This window comes from Sinocyclocheilus grahami, unplaced genomic scaffold, assembly GCF_001515645.1.
Source record: "Sinocyclocheilus grahami isolate Dianchi unplaced genomic scaffold, SAMN03320097.WGS_v1.1 scaffold473.1, whole genome shotgun sequence".
NCBI lineage: Eukaryota > Metazoa > Chordata > Actinopteri > Cypriniformes > Cyprinidae > Sinocyclocheilus > Sinocyclocheilus grahami.
Window position 1 is genome coordinate 2105894 of NW_015505652.1, and position 18542 is coordinate 2124435.

General features: G+C 36.6%; 2 protein-coding genes across 2 annotated transcripts in view; one reads left to right on the forward strand and one right to left on the reverse strand.

Moving 5' to 3' along the window:
• LOC107553501 (kinesin-associated protein 3-like) overlaps window positions 1–2033 on the forward strand; it is a 33112-nt gene extending 31079 nt beyond the window's left edge. Inside the window, exon 20 of the mRNA XM_016235746.1 lies at window positions 891–2033. Coding sequence (XP_016091232.1) covers window positions 891–1002 — 112 coding nt within the window. The 3' untranslated portion in view covers window positions 1003–2033. The remainder of the gene's footprint in view (window positions 1–890) is intronic.
• An 859-nt stretch (window positions 2034–2892) lies between these two features.
• Window positions 2893–17950, reverse strand: LOC107553453 (protein Niban-like). The gene is made up of 14 exons (XM_016235643.1): window positions 17847–17950; window positions 14356–14486; window positions 14117–14245; window positions 13908–14022; window positions 13362–13526; window positions 13156–13271; window positions 7178–7282; window positions 6676–6838; window positions 5445–5632; window positions 5220–5363; window positions 5016–5126; window positions 4831–4938; window positions 4591–4702; window positions 2893–3989 (listed from the first exon to the last, which is right to left on the reverse strand). The coding sequence occupies exons 1-14, from the start codon at window positions 17896–17898 to the stop codon at window positions 3073–3075; spliced, it is 2556 nt and encodes an 851-aa protein (XP_016091129.1). The 5' UTR covers window positions 17899–17950; the 3' UTR covers window positions 2893–3072.
• Window positions 17951–18542: the final 592 nt, after the last annotated feature.

An 18542-nucleotide genomic window follows, 5' to 3' on the forward strand; every position in this document is an offset into this window, starting at 1 on the left:
ATATATATATATATATATATATATATAGTGCTGTCAAACCATTAATCGCATCCAAAATAAGTTTTTGTTTACATTATATGTGTGTGTGTACTGTGTAGATTTATTATGTATATATAAATACACACACGCATGTATATATTTCAGAAAAATATGTTGTTTATATATTAAATATATTTAAAATATAAATTTTATGAATATAAATATAGACATGTAAATACTTTCAAAATATATACTGTATTTATGTGTATTTATATATACATAATAACTATACATAGAACACACATGTATTATGCAAACAAAAACTTTTTGTATGCGATTAATCGTTTGACAGCACTAATATAAATTTATAAATAATTTGTATTTATTTATTTTAAAACAGCTTTGCTTCCCAGAGGACTTCACAATTTAATTTAAGAAGAGTATGCATAATAATAATAATTATAAAAATGTCATTCTCATGGTTTTAAAATCAAATTTTTAATTTGTAAACACTCCTGGTGTGAATAATATATAATATAATATAATTATATGATATGATCTCATTGGGCATTTGCCATTGGGAATTAATATAATTTTAGAATAATTTTATTCACTCCAAGTATAAATATCATATAATATGATATAAAGTAAATTTATATAATTTATTATAATTATTACTTATATATTTGGTATTTCACCATGTAGGTTTGGAGCAGTTCTGTTTTAATCTAGGTAGTTTTGTTTTGCAGAATCAGAGCGCCATCTAGTGATGCACATAACCTTTATCTAACCCATACACAAGTCATTTCCTAATAAAATACACATTTACACGATTTATGTTAGATTTTGAGATGAATCTCTTCAGCAGTGATGTGACAGGCTGACAGTTGTCTGTGTTTTTCTTCCTCCAGTTCTTTGACAGACGGGTACGGACAGATGGGTGTGACTCCAGCGCGTCCTGCCACGGCTTACGGCTTTCGGCCTGATGAGCAGTTGTATTACGGTTACACGGCATCACGGTAGGAGAGTGTCAGGAAAGACCTAAAACCTATTAAAAACCAATTAAATGGTTCTCAAAAGATGCTTGATAAGTCTCTTTACCATTTCGAATGAAAGCAACACTACTGATTTTCTTCATCATCAGTATTTCTTTCTATGTAATATGTGGATATTGATTACATTCCATGTGAATCTCAGTCTGAATGTGTTTTAAGCTGAATGTTCTCAATGAAGCTATGATTTGCAGCCCTCACTTTGAGCTCGATCATGTAGTTTTAACACATCCTACTTTAGCCTACTGTGTATTGCTTGTCAACACTGAAGAAGCGAATGGCACCACATTGCCTTTTCTGTGCAATAGAACAAAAGTAGGATTTTAGTTGCATGCGGTTTCAGTGATGTAGGTGAGTTAAGTTATGAGTGTTGAAAACACCATTTATTTATACATTAAAGCAAATCCATTTAATGCATGACAGTTGCTTAGGTTTCTGGAAGCAAAATATTGTGTAGCTTTAGTTGCATTTCATGTACTCCGTTAAGTCAATCATTGTCATCCATAATAGGATTTCCTTCAGTTTTGCGTATGTTTACATAAAGTTTGATATGTAAACTCTCCTCTCATATGTATTTTGTAATGTAGCCAAACTCAAGTGTACTTTTGAAATAATACTGGTCTCTTTTATGTGTGTTTTAGTATTTATGAAACTCAATTTCATTGGTGCCTGGGACTTGTCTTAATTACTGTTTTATATAAATTGCCTTTTTATTTTATGTGGTGCAATATGAGATACATAAATTGATGTTTAAAAGCTTTCCTTGTGTATGTTACTTTGATAGAAATCTTTTGCATATAGTTGGGTTTTAGCACAGCAGGAACTCAGCAAATGCTTACCATGTTTACTTTCATTGATTGTAGTGAAATGCCGTGTATCTCATTCATTCTTAATCATTCACGCCCATCATTCAGACATTCCTTAAAAGGGTGGTTATGCATATTTATGCATTAATGGACTGTCTTATTGTTAATGTGGATCTCATATAGGGAGCCAAATGCCCGGAGCAGAATCTGTAGTGACTGTCTCCATATAACACAGATCTCAGTGGTTCTGCTGAATGTACCTGCAGTGCACATGTGGCAGATGTACTTGGCACTCAACGTTTGTGCATAACAACAAACAGCAGCTCGCTGTCGATATGTCACAGATCCAGATTCCATGGAAAACAAACCTGTCGGGCCTGCATTGTGGGTCTAAGGTAAACAGTCATCCCTGGTTCATGGCAGACTTTGACAAAGCTTTGCATTTTGGGGAAATGTTCAAGACCCTTATTGTTTAACCTTTACTCATGTTGTGAAGATTGAAAACTACCTTGCCGGAATTGTAAAAATGGCATGTTTCTTTCTGAAGGATTTCTCATAAAGATTCACAAAGGACACTCATTTCCAAACTCAATATTTGTTACAAATTAGATTTCATATATTATTCAAATGCTAACAAAGCAATTCATTTGTACATATTAGCTTAAAACAATATTGAAATAAGATTATCTATATTACATTTATTTTATTCAAATAATCCTTATTAGATAGAAAAAAAACATTTAATTCTCTTTAACTACTTTTATACAACACAATATATATATACTACCTTTGAAAAGTTTGGTGTTGGTAAGATTTTTTTTAATGTTAATATTCTGAAATATTACAGTTTAAAGAATATATTTTATAATGTAATTTTACAGGAGTTCTGCATATTATTATAGTGGGCATTGTGATACTTTTAAGATGTTTTGATGAATACAAAGTTTAAAAGAACAGCATTTAATCAAAATATTTTTTTTTGTACATTATTACTGTTCTTAGTGTCAGTTTATCAATTTCATCAATATAAAATATAAATTTCTTAAAAAAAAAAAAATCTTACTGACCCCAAACATTTGAATAGTGGTGTGTATATACATATACAGTATATCTACAGTAAACTATAATTACCTTCTGTGCAATGATGAAACCAACTTCAAAATGTACAGTTTGTCTCCTAACACACAAAAATGAAGGGGTGAACAAGTTTTAATTCCTGACATGGTCATTGAAACTTAAACTACAACATCTTGTTCCTCGAACGTTTGAACTTGAACTTTTTCTCCATTGTCTTTGGAAGGTTGAACCATGTCCTCTATTTCAATAACCTCCACTACCAGGTCCCGGATCTCCTTCACACAGTCCAGGGGCCTGGGCTCATCTTCTAGTTTTGGTAAAGACTGGGATTCTGAGGCTTTTTCTGAAAGATCCATGATTTGTTTGCCTGTGAACTCTTTGTAGATATCTCCGTCCTCTGCATCTTGAATAGATAAACAAACTGCGATCGGATATGTGCTTTCTTCATGTATTAGTGCCTTAATCCGGGCTGGATCATTTGACGAATCTTCTGTCATTTCCTCGCTGTTGTCCTCGGTTTCAGCAGGCTCATCATTAGAGCCAGAGGTTTTCATACAGATTGGGTTGACTACTACTGTGGGCTTATTAGCAAAGTCTGAAGACATTGCATCACCTCCTGTTGGTAAATTGCTACTACCAGCACTTTCTACAGCTTCTGTTACCTTAATAATGGGAATGGAACTTACAAAAGCTTCCATGGCATTTGTGGTGAGTTCTGGTTTAGTCTCAGCTGATGTATCCAAGGTTGATGTTTCAGCAGTGACAAATACGTCATCACTGCTCTCCTCTAAGAGTGTTTTGTTTTCTCCTTCATCGATTATTCCCATGATAGGCAGAGGTTGTTCCAGTGCACTGCTTTCTGACAAGTGAACAGTCACAGATTGGTTTGCTGTCAGGCCATTGCCCAGCAGCGGGGAGAGCGGCATGGGTGTGCGCAGTCTTGGGGAGGTATTTAAATGTCCTGGGCTGCTGGGTGCGGATCCTGGGGGTGTAAAGGATAAGCTGGACACACTGAAATTGTATCTGCTTTCTGAGAACAGGTTGAATTTCTTCTTGCTGGCTGCCTCCTTGACCACTGCCAATCAGAAGCACAAATCGGATTTGAGAATTTTATTTTAGGGAAATCTAAAAGCTAATTCTAATAATAATATATAGTAATAATTTCTAGTGCCCTATGAAATCCATTTTATTTTTTCTCAAATTCAATTTTTTCTGTTTGGATTTTTCTGGATTCCGTTTTTTTCCCCTCTAGACTCTTTTAATGGTAAAATTAAATGTAATCAATTCTGTTTTATTTATTTTCCAAATTCCGTTTTTCCATTTTTATTTTTCTAGACTGTTTTAATGGTTTAATTTTATTTTAAAAAGCATGTCTAATTAATTGAAATAATGAAGCATACAATATCAAACAGCAATTTATTAAAAGCCCTATGAAATGTCTTTAAAAATATAATTTGGTTTGATATTTTGTTATAATACCAAGACATCTAAACATGTTTATTTTTAAAACATTTTGCGGCCACTGTACGTGAATGTGCTAACATCATAATTGTTCTAAAAATGCATGAATTTATTTTTAATTCAGTGATTTATACCTACTGTAATAATGACCCTAATATCAATAACATCTTTGCATAGGCAGTGTGTAGAGGCCTTGCTGTGATCATGTGACATACCCATGCTGACGTCTTTTTCCAGTATCTCCTGGATAATGTCCTCATACACGTTTTCCACATTAATGAAGTTTGTATAATCAGCAAATATGTATTGCTCAAATTTGGGTAGTTCCTAAAAGTACATTTTGAGAAAAGACACATTTATTAGAAGATATAAACCATCAATGGTAAATATATGAAATCTTTCACTTCTTGTATTTACGTAGCTGTTTATCATTATGCAACTAATCTCAAATGTACCTCTTTGAAGGATGGGGCCAGGTGCTTCTTGATGCTGGGTAGAGTGATGTTGATCAAAGCCTCCTGCAAGATCCTCTTCCTCACTGTGCTGCTGTCATAATCAAATTGCTGAAGCATGAAGACAAATTAAATTAAGCAATCTAACACAGACATCTGTGTTTGTTAATGAAAAGTTATATGTTTACCTTCAGAACCCTGTTCGAAGCCTTTTGCATAGCCATTGAAAGACTGACCGATGGATCCTCCAGAGCCTTTCGCACAAGCAGCTCAAAGGTGTTTTCTGTATTCTCCATCAGCTAAAACAATCACACAACAGACACGTTTTGGATCAGAATCAGTCACAGAAAGTTAGAAAAGAGTTGGCTTCTTGGATACACAGTTTTGGGTACCTGTTTTAAGTCAATCTGTGTGCTGTCCACCAGACCTTTATTGTGATAGTTGAAGGTTTGCTGTAGCTCTTGGACGTGATCTGCCAGTCCATTCACTTTCTCATAACAGCTCTGTAAATTAGCCTTGCTCATCTTAAACAGAGCCTTCAGTGAGAGAGAAAGAGTATACAGTTAAATATAGTTCAAGTCATAAGGACTTTTTATGGTGTTTATGGTTTTTCTCACCTGTCGGAGCTCCTCCCTCTGCTCAATGTCCTGGAAGTCCTGACACAGCTGCTCCATCATGCCCTCGCTCAAGTCCCGGGCCTCTGTGAAGCCCAGGCTTATGGGTCCCATCACTTCCTCCAAGATGGCTGGCAGGTACGGCTGCACCTTCTCTGTGCAGTATTTCGTTGCTGGCTCAGTTACCATGGCTAACCAGGTGGGAAGAGAAAAAATGTAGTACTTAGACTCAGATATATACAAATTTTTACAACAGTAACGGGGACCAAAAACGCATTAACCTTCACTAATGAACATGCAAAAGAAATGTACATTTATAAAGTATTTATAAATATGTACATCAAACACTACCGTTCAAAGGTTTTGGGTCGGTAAGATGTTTTTTAAAAAGTCTCTTATGCTCAACAAGGCTGCATTTAAGGGAAAGCTGCATTTAAGGGAAAGTCGTGGCCTAATGGTTAGAGAGTCGGACTCATAACCCAAAGGTTGTGGGTTCGAGTCTCGTACCGGCAGGGATTGTAGGTGGGGGGAGTGAATGTACAGCGCTCTCTCCACCTTCAATACCACGACTGAGGTGCCCTTGAGCAAGGCACCGAACCCCCAACTGCTCCCCGGGCGCCGCAGCATAAATGGCTGCCCACTGCTCCGGGTGTGTGTTCACGGTTTGTGTGTGTTCACTGCTGTGTGTGTGCACTTAGGATGGGTAAATGCAGAGCACTAATTCCGAGTATGGGTCACCATACTTGGCCACATGTCACGTCACTTCACTTCACTTCATTTATTTGATTACAGTAAAATGGCAATATTGTGAATTTTTTTAAATATTTTAATATATTCTAACTCCAGTCTTCAGTGTCACATGATTCTTCAGAAATCATACTAATATGCCGATTTGGTGTTTAAGAAACATTTCTTATTCTTATAAATACTGGAAACAATTGTGCTGCTTAATATTTTTGTAGAAACCTTAACCATTGTTTTCAGGATATGAATAGAGTTTTTTTTTTAAACAGCATTTATTTTTGAAATATAAATGCTTCATAGCATTATAAATTTCTTTAATCTTACTTTTAATGCACCCTTGCTGAATAAATGTACGAATTCCTTAAATAAAACCTTTTTGAACGGGTGTACATTATGTAATAGTAGACGTTTGGCCAGTGAGAGATTTTATTTATTCTTTGAACGGCTCTTAAAAGCAAGAAACGGGCTTGTTTTTAGTGTGATCATGTACCTCTGAGTTTGCCCTCCAGGAAAGCTGTTGAGCTGGTGATCTGGTCCATATCAGAGCGCATGAGCACGTCCTGTCGTTTCACCCTCTCTTGGCACTCCTGCTTCAGTGTTTTCATCCTTTCAAATAGATGCTCTTGCAGCAGGAAATAAGTGGCTTCAACCGTCTATAAGACAAATGGCTGGGGTCAAGGGTCATTCATTAATAACATGAATCATTCATAAGTGTTCTATTAATCATTCTTTGTTTTTCAGTGATGAATATGTCAGTAATCACAGCTATGGAATGTAATGCGTTTCTGGTTTGTTCCACCCTTTAGGAAACACAGTGACATTTCTGTCCTCCCTGGCCTAAAGCTATTTGGGTGTGGGGCATCCTAGATGTACGTCAACATCACACCCCAGTTTCAAGTATCAAGGGCAGGTTCTGGAGAAATCCAGTGCCATAATAGGAATTTATCTGTACAATTGCTACAGCAGAAGATCTAAGTAGGAAAGAAACACACCGCAAACCACACTCTCCTCTTGTCTGCCCTCTTGCTTTTCAAACATGGCTCCAATTCTTTCTCTAGAAAGGGCATTGAGTCCTCCATGAACAGATTAGCAAGACCCTAAACACACACACACAAGATTCAGAAATATTACACACACGTAGCTGAACATACACTGAGAGCAAACTCTTAATTGCTAAACCCCAAAAGGCACAGTTTATGTAACCTTAAACCACAGACTAGACTGAAATGAACAATAGACTATGATCTGTTTACCTATAACCACAAATCAATCACTGACCTGCCTTCAGCCATTGCTCAAACACAATCCAAATAAAATAATTTAAATGAACAGAAACTGTGACAACAGGCAACAATACTATATTATAAAATGTATACATGTGTAAAATGTGTGTATATATATATATATATATATATATATATATATATAAAATAACAATACATTTTATTTGTAATGTGCCTTTCTTAAACTCAAAGCACTACAACATGTACACATGTACATAGTAAAAAATACATCATATAAAAAATACACAATAATAAACTATAAATTAAAAGCTTGGCTAAAAAGATGTGTCTTACGAAGTTTCTTAAAACAATCCAAAGATGTAGCATTCCTAATAGATGCAGATAATAAGTTCCATAACTTGGGGGCATTGTAGGAAAAGGACCTCCCCCCATAGTTTTTAGTTGACAACGTGGCTGGCACAGAGGGAGAGAAAGCAGAGCAGAGAGAGTGTATGGATGGAATGACTAAATCATGGATGTAAATTGGAGCCAATCCATTTACTGCTTTGTATGTTAAAATCACATTTTTTAAATCAATATGTGATTGAACTGGAAGCCAATGCAGTTGCTGGAGCACGGGAGTAATGTGCTGGCATGAGGATGTGTATGCCAAAACACAGGCGGCTGAGTTTTGTATATATTGCAACCCCTTAATTGAACTTGCAGGAAAAACGGAGAATTACATTAATCAAGCCTCAATGTGATGAAGGCATGGATAAGCCTATCAGCATCAGGCCTGGAGAGGAATGGTCTAAAGCGAGCAATGTTCTGAAGATGGAAAAAAAAGCAACCATCGTAATGTTTTTAAAATGAGAATTAAAAGTCAGCTGAGCATCAAAAATCACGCCCAAGTCACGCAACAGGACAGAATAGGACATTTGGGTATTGTTAACTGAAAGTTTAAAATAGTTGCACTTTTTAATATTAGAAGGAGTGTCAATTAATAAAACTTTGGTTTTGGAACAATTAAGCTTGAGAAAATCGTGTTTCATTCATGCCTTAATTTCCAACAAACAGAGTCGAAGAGGAGGAAGTGAGATCAGGCTGAGTGCTAATATAAATCTGGGTGTCATCAGCATAACAGTGATAGCTCAGGCCATACTTCTGAATAACCTGTCCCAGAGGCAGCATGTATATACTAAATAAATCAGGACCCAAAACTGACCCCTGAGGGACACCCTGACACAAAGGCACAGTCTGAGATCTATTAGTAGTTCAACACAGTACCCGACAGACAAATTCACCTACATAATCTGTCCAATAATATGCTGTGACATACAGTGTCAAATTCAGCACTAAGATCTAACAAAACCAAAATACCACATTCCCCAGAATCAGCTATAACGAGGAGGTCATTCAGGACCCTGACTAGAGCAGTCTCCGTACTGTGTCCAGACCTAAACCCAGATTGAGACGTTTCTAGTAGGCTATTTGTATAAAGATGGGTTTGAAGTTGGCCAACAACCACACGCTCAAGGACTTTTGCCATGAATGATATGTTTGAAATTGGTTGATAATTAGACATATCAGCAGTATCACTCCCAGGCTTTTTAATAACTGGCGTCACTGCTGCCATCTTTAAAGCAGGAGAGACAGTCCCTGCATTGAGTGAAGCATTGACAATAGCAGTGATGGGGGATACAATAACTGGCAGACAGTTTTTTTGTTTTTTTTAACAGTAGTAGGGAGTGGATCAAGTATGCAAGTAGTTGAATTCATTGACAAAACAAGTTTGGAAATAAAATCAACAGCATTGAAACTTGAAAAAACAAGACCAGAGAAATTAGGCGGATGCAACTCAAGTTCAGAAGCATCATCACAGGTAATAGCACTATAAATATTCTCTATTTTGGATGACAAATATTTGAGAAACTCATTACACTGCTCAGTGGTGGAACAATTAATGTTACTAGGAGGTTTAATAATATTATTGACTGTTCTGAACAGAACTCTGGGATTGGAGATGTCACTACCTATGAGAGCAGAATAATATGCCAATTTTAGAGCATTATGATACTCAATCTGATGCTGATCAAAAATTGATTATGGACTGGTAGGCTAGATTTTTTGTATTTTCACTCTAACTGCCTGCCTAAAGCCTTCATTTGGCGTAACTCAGGTGTATACCAAGGAGATGATCTCTTAAAAGAAACAAAAACGTTTTTTTTCAGAGGGGCAAACTTATACAGAACAGATGTAAAAGCAGTGTTATATTGGTCAATGGAGGCCATAACTGGTAAGTCACCAATAGTATGACTAAGATGGTCAAGATCAATATCAGTGATTTTCCTGAAACTTATAACACGTTCTTTCATAGGCTGCAAAGGAGAAGTCAGATTGAACGTGAGGAGCTTGTGGTCACTTATACAAACATAAGTACACTCAAGTTGTTCAATAATTACTCCTGAAGGGCAAACCAGATCTAATATATGACCATGTTTGTGTGTCGGAAAGTTAACATGCTGGGTGAAGTTAAAACATTCTAGAGTATCCATAAAGCTCGCAGCATTATTGCAATCCAAGTTGTCAACATGAAGGTTTAAATCACGAGTTAAAAGAATAACAGGGCAGATTGAACTGACAAGTGTCAAAAGCTCAATACATTCTGAAAAAACTCCCCACCAAATTAAGTTTGGGAGAACGACAGATGGTTAAGGCAAGAACTCATGAGAGACCATTAATTTTAAATGCCAAGCATTCAAATGATGAAAAGGAAGGCAATGGGACCTCAGTCACTGCAACATCAGACCTATAAATGACAGCAAGACCACCACCTCTACCTGTGGAATGCGGCCGGTCAATATAAGTGTAGCCAGGCAGAGCACACATATTTAGATTGAAATAGTAATTTGGCTGATGCCATGTTTCACAGAGGCAAAAAAAGTCCAGTTCTTTGTCCACAACAATGTCAGATATTGAAGCCGCTTTATTGTTTATAGAGCGAGTGTTCAGATGTGCACAAACTTGAATGTGTCAAGGCAGACACCTCCACTGGATGCAGAAGACTTCTGGTAGGTAGGAGGTAGGAGAAATTAACAGGACAGGCACAACGTGTAGATAGATTACGGCAATCCAAACGCCTTTGTGACCAAACTGAGTTTATAACGGCACCGCTAGCACGCAGGTTCCGGTGGGAGCCTCAATGAGCGTATAAGATGTCGTGATCACAGTGTTTCGAAAACACTGGTAGCAGGAGGCGCTGAATGACCAAGCTGTACAAGTTCCATGGCAGAGTATTTTAGCATGATGAAGTCCGGATAATCGAAATTAATCTTGCGGTAAACTCCAAATAGTACCAGTATACAAGCGAGTAGGATCGAGCAAGGCCACATATTAGCAGCAGGTATATTCCAGAAGACAAAAGTCCAGGCAGTCAGAACAGAAAGCAGCGGAGTCACCACACAAGCAACATCAAGCCAATACAACACACTAGAACAAACAAACAATTTTAACGCGTTGATGGAGAAGCGGCAGCCACAATGCGCCAGCATCCTCTCCCCTCATCTCTCATAATAATGAGAGATCTAGAACAGTGGTTCTCAATTCCAGTCCTCGCAACCCACCGCTCTGCATATTTTGCATGTCTCTCTTATATAACACACCTGATTCAGATCATCAGCTCGTTAGAAGAGAGCTCCGTGCATGAACTGTGTTCTGACTGACAGGGTCCCTACACAGTGTTCATTGCTCCCTACTCCCTGAGCATGGGAAATCCGTAGATGTTTACTTCGGAACATTCATTCACGGGTTTGCGCTACACCACGGCCTGCAGCGTCTTCACACACAGACAAAACTTACTAGAGAAGTGTGACATATTATACCTATTTAAATAAATACAATTTAAATTCATGATGCTTAATTTTGACAAGAGCGTTATGCTGCTAAAAGCGCAGAAACACATCATCTTTTAAGACTTAATATGTGAGCTTCTGTGTCGCAGCAGATGTATTAAAACAGAAATGTGTCCGTCTTTAGAGGTTTGGTACCCAGAGCAGTAACAAGTTGTTTACTTGTCCTCCTGACTTCTCAAAGTGACTCAGGTGAGAGTGGGTGAGCCACAAGCGGCACTGAGTGATAACACCTGCTGTATGCATGATAGATGATGCTGTCTTCTGATGTTCTGAACGATGAGGAACGTCTCCCTGTGTGTGTTTCTTCTCCTGGTGGAGCAAGTTTCTTTCCATGGTGTTAAAGCATCATTAAACATGTCCTGTCATTGCCCATCTGTTTAACATTTATCCTGAAAAAGGGGGCTGGAGGAAGAAAGAGAGACACCAAAAGCTTCCCCATTAACTCACAAAGCTGACTGAAATGTTCTGTGCTATACAGATCCTAGATATTCCTGGAGGGCTGGAGTCGGAGACACCATATAACCCCCGTTAGCCTTTCAGGCTATGAAAACAGAATAACAGCTAAATAGATCTGCATGATGATTGCAGCTTGTTGGTAATGCATCTCAGAGATGTGCTGCTGAGTCTGAGGGCTCCTCCACCTCCCCCGACACACATTTTCCCTCACAGGCATTATAAAATTCAATTTTCTTATCTTGTTTGCTTCTGCTTTATTGTTTTGCATTAGGAGCGCTCAGCAAACAGGTACCACCCTCCACTCTCTCTTACCACCTGTGTGTATATATATATATATATATATATATATATATATATAAAATAACAATACATTTTATTTGTAATGTGCCTTTCTTAAACTCAAAGCACTACAACATGTACAAACAAAATAACAAATCAACCAAAACTACATGATATCAAAAATAGAATCACAGTAATAAATCATAAATTAAAAGCTTTACTAAAAAGACATGTCTTAAGAAGTTTCTTAAAACAATCCAAGGAAGCAGTAGTATATATAGTAATTTATTATGAAAAATATATATGCATTTACTTTTTTTTTTACTTTTTAAATTACTACTTTTAGTTTATATAAGCAATTCAAACAAACAAAGAATAAGAATGAACTCCCACTGTATGTGTTTATGGTTGTCAAACAGCTTAATACATTAATATTGATTAATAATATGCTGTGCATTTCAACTATTTTAAAATGGCTTCAAAGGCAACTAATCCATCAGTAAGAATGATCAATTTTCTTAACTGTACTTATGTGTACAGTATATACCAGAAAAAATATTCCACAGTGTTTTTACTGAGAGCTTCAGGACACTTCATGGCACATGATGTACTACCAGCAAGTTATTTAATATGTGACATAGGTGATGTATTGATAGTTCATTGTCATGTTGGCTGTAATGGGTGAAACTGCCAGTGTGCAGCATTACTCAGATTCCACATCAGCCCTGATGTAACAGCGTGTGACTTGTAGCTTTGGAGAGTGAGTAAAGATATCGCATGTGGGAGTGTATAATACAACATGAAACAATTTAGGTGTGTTTTTATACACAAATCTAACATTTAGTGAGAAAAACATTAAATTCTTCAGGACAAAAACCCAGTTATACCATTATGAAAAGAAAGAGAGAATGAGCCTGTTTGGTTCTGCCCGTTTCGAAATGATAAACATTGTCATAACTGTCACATTAAATTACAAAACATGTCAATTATCAGGATTTTGTTTTAGCGTGGTGTTCTACATTTAAACAGCTGGAATATTCCATGTCATACTAGATCAACAAACGATGACAGCTATGTTGTTTATTGTGAAAGGACACCTACCCGCACATCACTGCCTAGGAGCATATCCCATGATTCATACTGGCCTTTCTCTTGCCTATAGAGCTGAATGGCTTTGAGGAAAGCCTTAACCTCACTCGTCGTCTTCTTGAGAAAATCTGTTGAATAGACCAAATATTTCTTCACACTACAGCTTTCACTGGGTTACACCTTCCTACTGTGGTTTCATAACATAGTGAAAGTCATACTTTTGTTCTGGTGGCGAACACAGTCAGATAAGATGGAGATGAATTCAACGTGAGAGTTCTCATCTTGGAAACAGAAATAGAAATCTCGGCGGTATGGAAGTCTAAGATAAACTGGGAACTGCCCTGGCATGTCCGCCACAGGGGGTGCAAAATCTTCCTGGACATCTGCAACACAACACACCATGTAAGGCATGGAAAAATCATTCAGAATAAGACCATTAAGATGCATAAAGAAAATAAATAGGATCATTTTTGATTTCTTTGGAAAACAAGGTAACATTTATCATTTCTATTTTTAATGAATGAGGTTTATAAGACAATTATTATTATCAGTAATATTATCGATTCAATTGCACTGACTCCATCAGATGAGTAAAAAAAAACTTTAAATGATACTAACTTTGTAAAATTGATACTGAACTCAATAATGTAAAGATGGATTTTAGTCCTACAGAGCAGGCCAATACACTCAACTGGAGTTGTATTAATTTTGTGGATGAAAGTTAGCTCACTTAAAATATGTGCATGTACTCTAATTGTACTCACTGCTAGTGCAAGGGCAGCACTGGTTAATCATTTCCATGTATTTCTCTTCTGTAGTCAGAATGGTGCCTCCTGTAGGCATCAGTCTGTGTAGTGGAGGTGAGCCTTTCAAAAACCTCTGCAGGAAATCAGGTAAGAGATGATGGGGTAAATGTTATCATCACCTCACACAGCGAAAGCACATTTGTTAGATGATGGATGATGGCTCATACCTTGTAGCTCTCATAGCACTCCAGGACGTAATTGGCACGGATTACTATATATCTATCCTTCCACTTCCTGCTGTCATCAAAGCATTGCACATTCTCTTCATACAACACCTTTCCAGGCTCTGGAGAGGCCTGGGTAAATAAATATAACGAGTCGATCTCCGAAGAAGAAATGATCATTGACTTAATGATACATGTGTCTTTGTTTTGAAGTGAATCCATACATGAGATCTAATTCCTACCCGTTGCTTGAGAAGCTGTGTGTGCTCCTCTTTGCGTTGCTCAAGTTCATCTCGGATCTGGGACAGGTAAGCCAGAGAATATTGTTTCCTATAAATCGGTGCAAACTCCTTAAATTTTTCATCCACTTGCCCTGCAAGACAACAGAAAACAAAGACAACTTTGTTTCATACATATAATGTGGAGTTGCGCATTTTTTATCAATTACATGATATTATTACATGCTACATTACAGCTGGAAGAAACAAAGGGTTTAATGTAGCCTATTAATTATAGATGTTGTTGATATCATTATCGGAGATCAATAAATGAAAAGAATTATTTCCCGTTAACTAATGTTAACACATGGAACCTTATTGTTATTATTAAAGTGCTACCTTGTTTCATGAGATAATCAACAACTTTAATCTTTAATTCTAATTAGCACTTCAATTGGAGAAGAGTGCACCATCAATGAGTCCAACCTATAAAAACAGCTTGCAGTACAGAGGGCACAAATCAAAAATGAGAGGAAAGGAAACTGATTGCCTAAAATAACATCTGATACAAAATAGGTACAGTCCAGAGGTGAGTGGAGAGGAAATTCACAGCAGATTGTCTAAATGAGCTGCACGTCTCAAAGGAACATTGTGTTTTTCCCAGTACCACATACAAAATTAGCTAAACAATACAGCATTGAGCAGAAGATATTAATGTGTGTTTACAGCCAATCTGACTACTACTTCCTGCCTGAACATTTCCACACTCCTTGTCAGTGTTATATAACTATATAATCTTGATTCTAAAATGGAAAGTTCCAGTTCTGGGTGCTGATTGGTCACTACAGCATATACGTGGTACATACTGTATAGTGGTTACATAAAAGTAATATTAAAATAATTTAAAAACACCAACAAATTAATAAATGCAGGTCTCCAGCATGAAAACCAACATACAGTGGGTACGGAAAGTATTCAGACCCCCTTACATTTTTCACTCTTTGTTCTTCTGACTTCTGACTCACTTGCCCCCTCAAACACGGTTATTTTTGTTGAAGAACTAAAATCAGATTTATTATTTACCTATAAACTATTAATACTACTTGTAAAGATTATTTGTGTCTTTTATATTTTATTAAGTACTTATTAAGTAATTTAATCATGGCAGAAGGCTGCACATCACGACTAACATCTGACTATATTTGTAAAACATATAACAAAACATTTTATATACTGTTTTCAGAAATAAAGAAATATGTCTTGAGGGAGAAAATGCAAAAGCATTTGCCTTGATGTAAACATTTTGCAGTGTTACTAATACAGTATGTGTAATTAATCGTTTCCCTGTAACTGATTGAACTTTTAAATTTAACACCCAAACCAGAATGTTCACTCTGAGAGGGTGTTCCTACTTTCTCAAATTCCTTGTGTAAATTTTTAATAAATTTTCAGATTCTTGCATTATGTAACATGCAACTAAATTTAGATGACAGCTGAGAGCTATGGCATTCACTTCCAACATATTTCACAAAGGAGTGAAAGTATACTGTAACGAGCTGCTCTATCACCGTTTTCTCTCTCTTTGCAGTGTACAGTACATCTCGTCATGCAGTCTTCCTTGAGCTATTGTTTTATTCGCAAAGAAGAGATTCATCGTTTTGGAAGGAACTGTGGTTTGAGATGTCTTAAATTCTTGAGCTCAGACGTGTAAGATGCTTGGCCTACCATAGACGTTATGAGACGGCATGACCTGCAAAGCCAGTTCTGCATGAACATACCTCAACACAGACATCATTACACTTCAACAAGAAGTACAAGGTTGACAGGGGAATGTTCCTAAACACCTGTACATGTGTTTGTTCGAGTTTTTTTTTTTTTACATCCTTGACAATGAGCAGCTGTTGAGCACTCTCTTTTCACCTTCTTAAGTGTGAAAGCACATCATTTGAGTTTACTCTCTTTACTTTACTCTTCTTACTATTCACAGGAAATGGTCATATTTGTGTTCCCATAACATAATTAACAGGATACTAAATATAAAGCCTCTGTTTTGTGAGATGGAAAAACATCACCATTAAATCTAATTTGACAAAAAAAAATATTTTATTGAAATTAATAATTTCAGGAAGTGAAAAAAATGCAGAATCTGTCTTTGACACTCCAACACAGTTATGCAGCAACAATAGGACTTCTTTATAAACTGATATTTGAAGGAGCGATAAGTAATACAATTGTCCATGTTTAGACAAAGTCTTTATCAGATATTTATTATGGTTTTACTTATATTACATCATCAAAAAAAAAGTTCTCTCTGTGCATGTTTGTGGAACAATATCTACAATATCCACATTGTCTGACAATATTTGCTAGTTAAGGCTATTGTTGGGCATGTTTGCACCAAATTTTAAATGTAATATAGGTTAATATAGATTCTATTCTATTCTATTTAATATTTAAAATCCTGTAACTCAACTGGTAGAGTGTAGCACGTGGAACAAGGTTCAGTTACCTGGGAATGCACAGACTGGCAAAATATATACACTAGCTTGAATTCTCTGTAATTTGCTTTCAATGAAAGTGCATGTGAAATGCATAGACATAAAAATACTAATTATTATTAAACTTACTCTGATGGGACTAAAAATTGTAATGCGTTTACATAAGGATAAACACATCAAAATTAGTAGTACATTGCAAGTTTGTAACCACTTCTTCGGGAATGGGGATAATTGTTTCAAAATCAGCCAATGAAAAACCTATTTGTTGACCATTTATATAATATTTGGGGGACATGCCCTTTTAGCAGTTACAATTTTTGGGTGTTGAAAGTTTAGCAGTGATATTTTCAAACAAAATAATCGCTAGACATTTTCAGATGCAAATGTCCCGAGTTTCCTGAGAATGAGCCTTTCATTAAAAATCAAACTAAATTTTGAGAATGAATGGAAAAATATCTGAAATGTAGTTTAAAACACATTTCAACAACACCCTCAGTAACCTAATGCTCTTTCAGCATGTTTTGTCAGCTGACAGATCTAAGGTGTTTTTCCATTTGAGCAAATAGCAGAGCTGCTTTTAATCCTTTACACACACACACACACACACACCAAAACCTCCACCCATATCGTTTCAATGGCCAGAAGAAGAAAACAAACAGGTTTCTGCCTCTCACTTCAGCTGTGCAGGTTACTGCAGTTATCTGACACTGATGATAGTCATTGTCCAATGAGGCATTTACAAGTACAAATTCAACATGAATCTTTTTCTACTAGAGAGGCCATGCAGTGTAGGACATTAGAAAACATCTCATGCATTTCGATAGCATCCACCCGCTTTCTCTGCCCATATCATTGCAGTATAGGGAAAAGTGTTGAACAACCTATTATTGTTATTATTTACTATGTAGAGGCATCAGGAAATAAATCATTAATGTACAAACAACTTTTAATGCTATTTCCACACTAAAACTCTTTTAAAGTAAATTCCAAAACCACTTAATGACCTACAGCACATACCTTTTATGTAGTTGGATTTGTTTTCATCCAGTAAACTGGATGATGCTCCCATACTGCTCTGCTTAGTCCAGGTGAGCTCTCCTCTGCTGTGGTGAAGATGATTCTGTGTCACTGTATTCACAACTGAGGGAGAATCCGAAAGCAGGTGTTATATTTCAGGACGGTGGGAGGGGCATGAATGAAACCGTCTCACCGGGACATTCAAGGGCTGTCTTTTAAAACCTAAAGAGCTGCCTAACTAGACAGCCTGTGATGCCCAAAATGCTGTCTAGGGAGCTCACTAAGTTTTGACACAGATCCTTTGATTTCATGAAAGCAATATGCTATATGATATGTGCTTTATACATCAGTATTCTCTGTAAATATGCAAGAGCATCTAAACTGTGATCAAAGCAGTTATCATCCAAGGTATTTCAAAGAAAAACCATGGTATGCTTTGTTACAGACTTGTTTGTGAAATACAATATACCTGTGACATACTAGACAGACTTGATCCCAGTAAGGTCCATTACCACAGCTTCTATTCAAATTAACATACCAGCAAGTTCATTTTAGAACATTTCAGGGAGGTCTAGACATTGTACTATGCAAATGAAACTGGTGTGGCACTCCTTTACGTGTAAAGACTTTTCACAGGACAGTAAATTCTAGCTGATGAATCACATAAAACCGGTGAACAAATCAAAGTATTTTTTC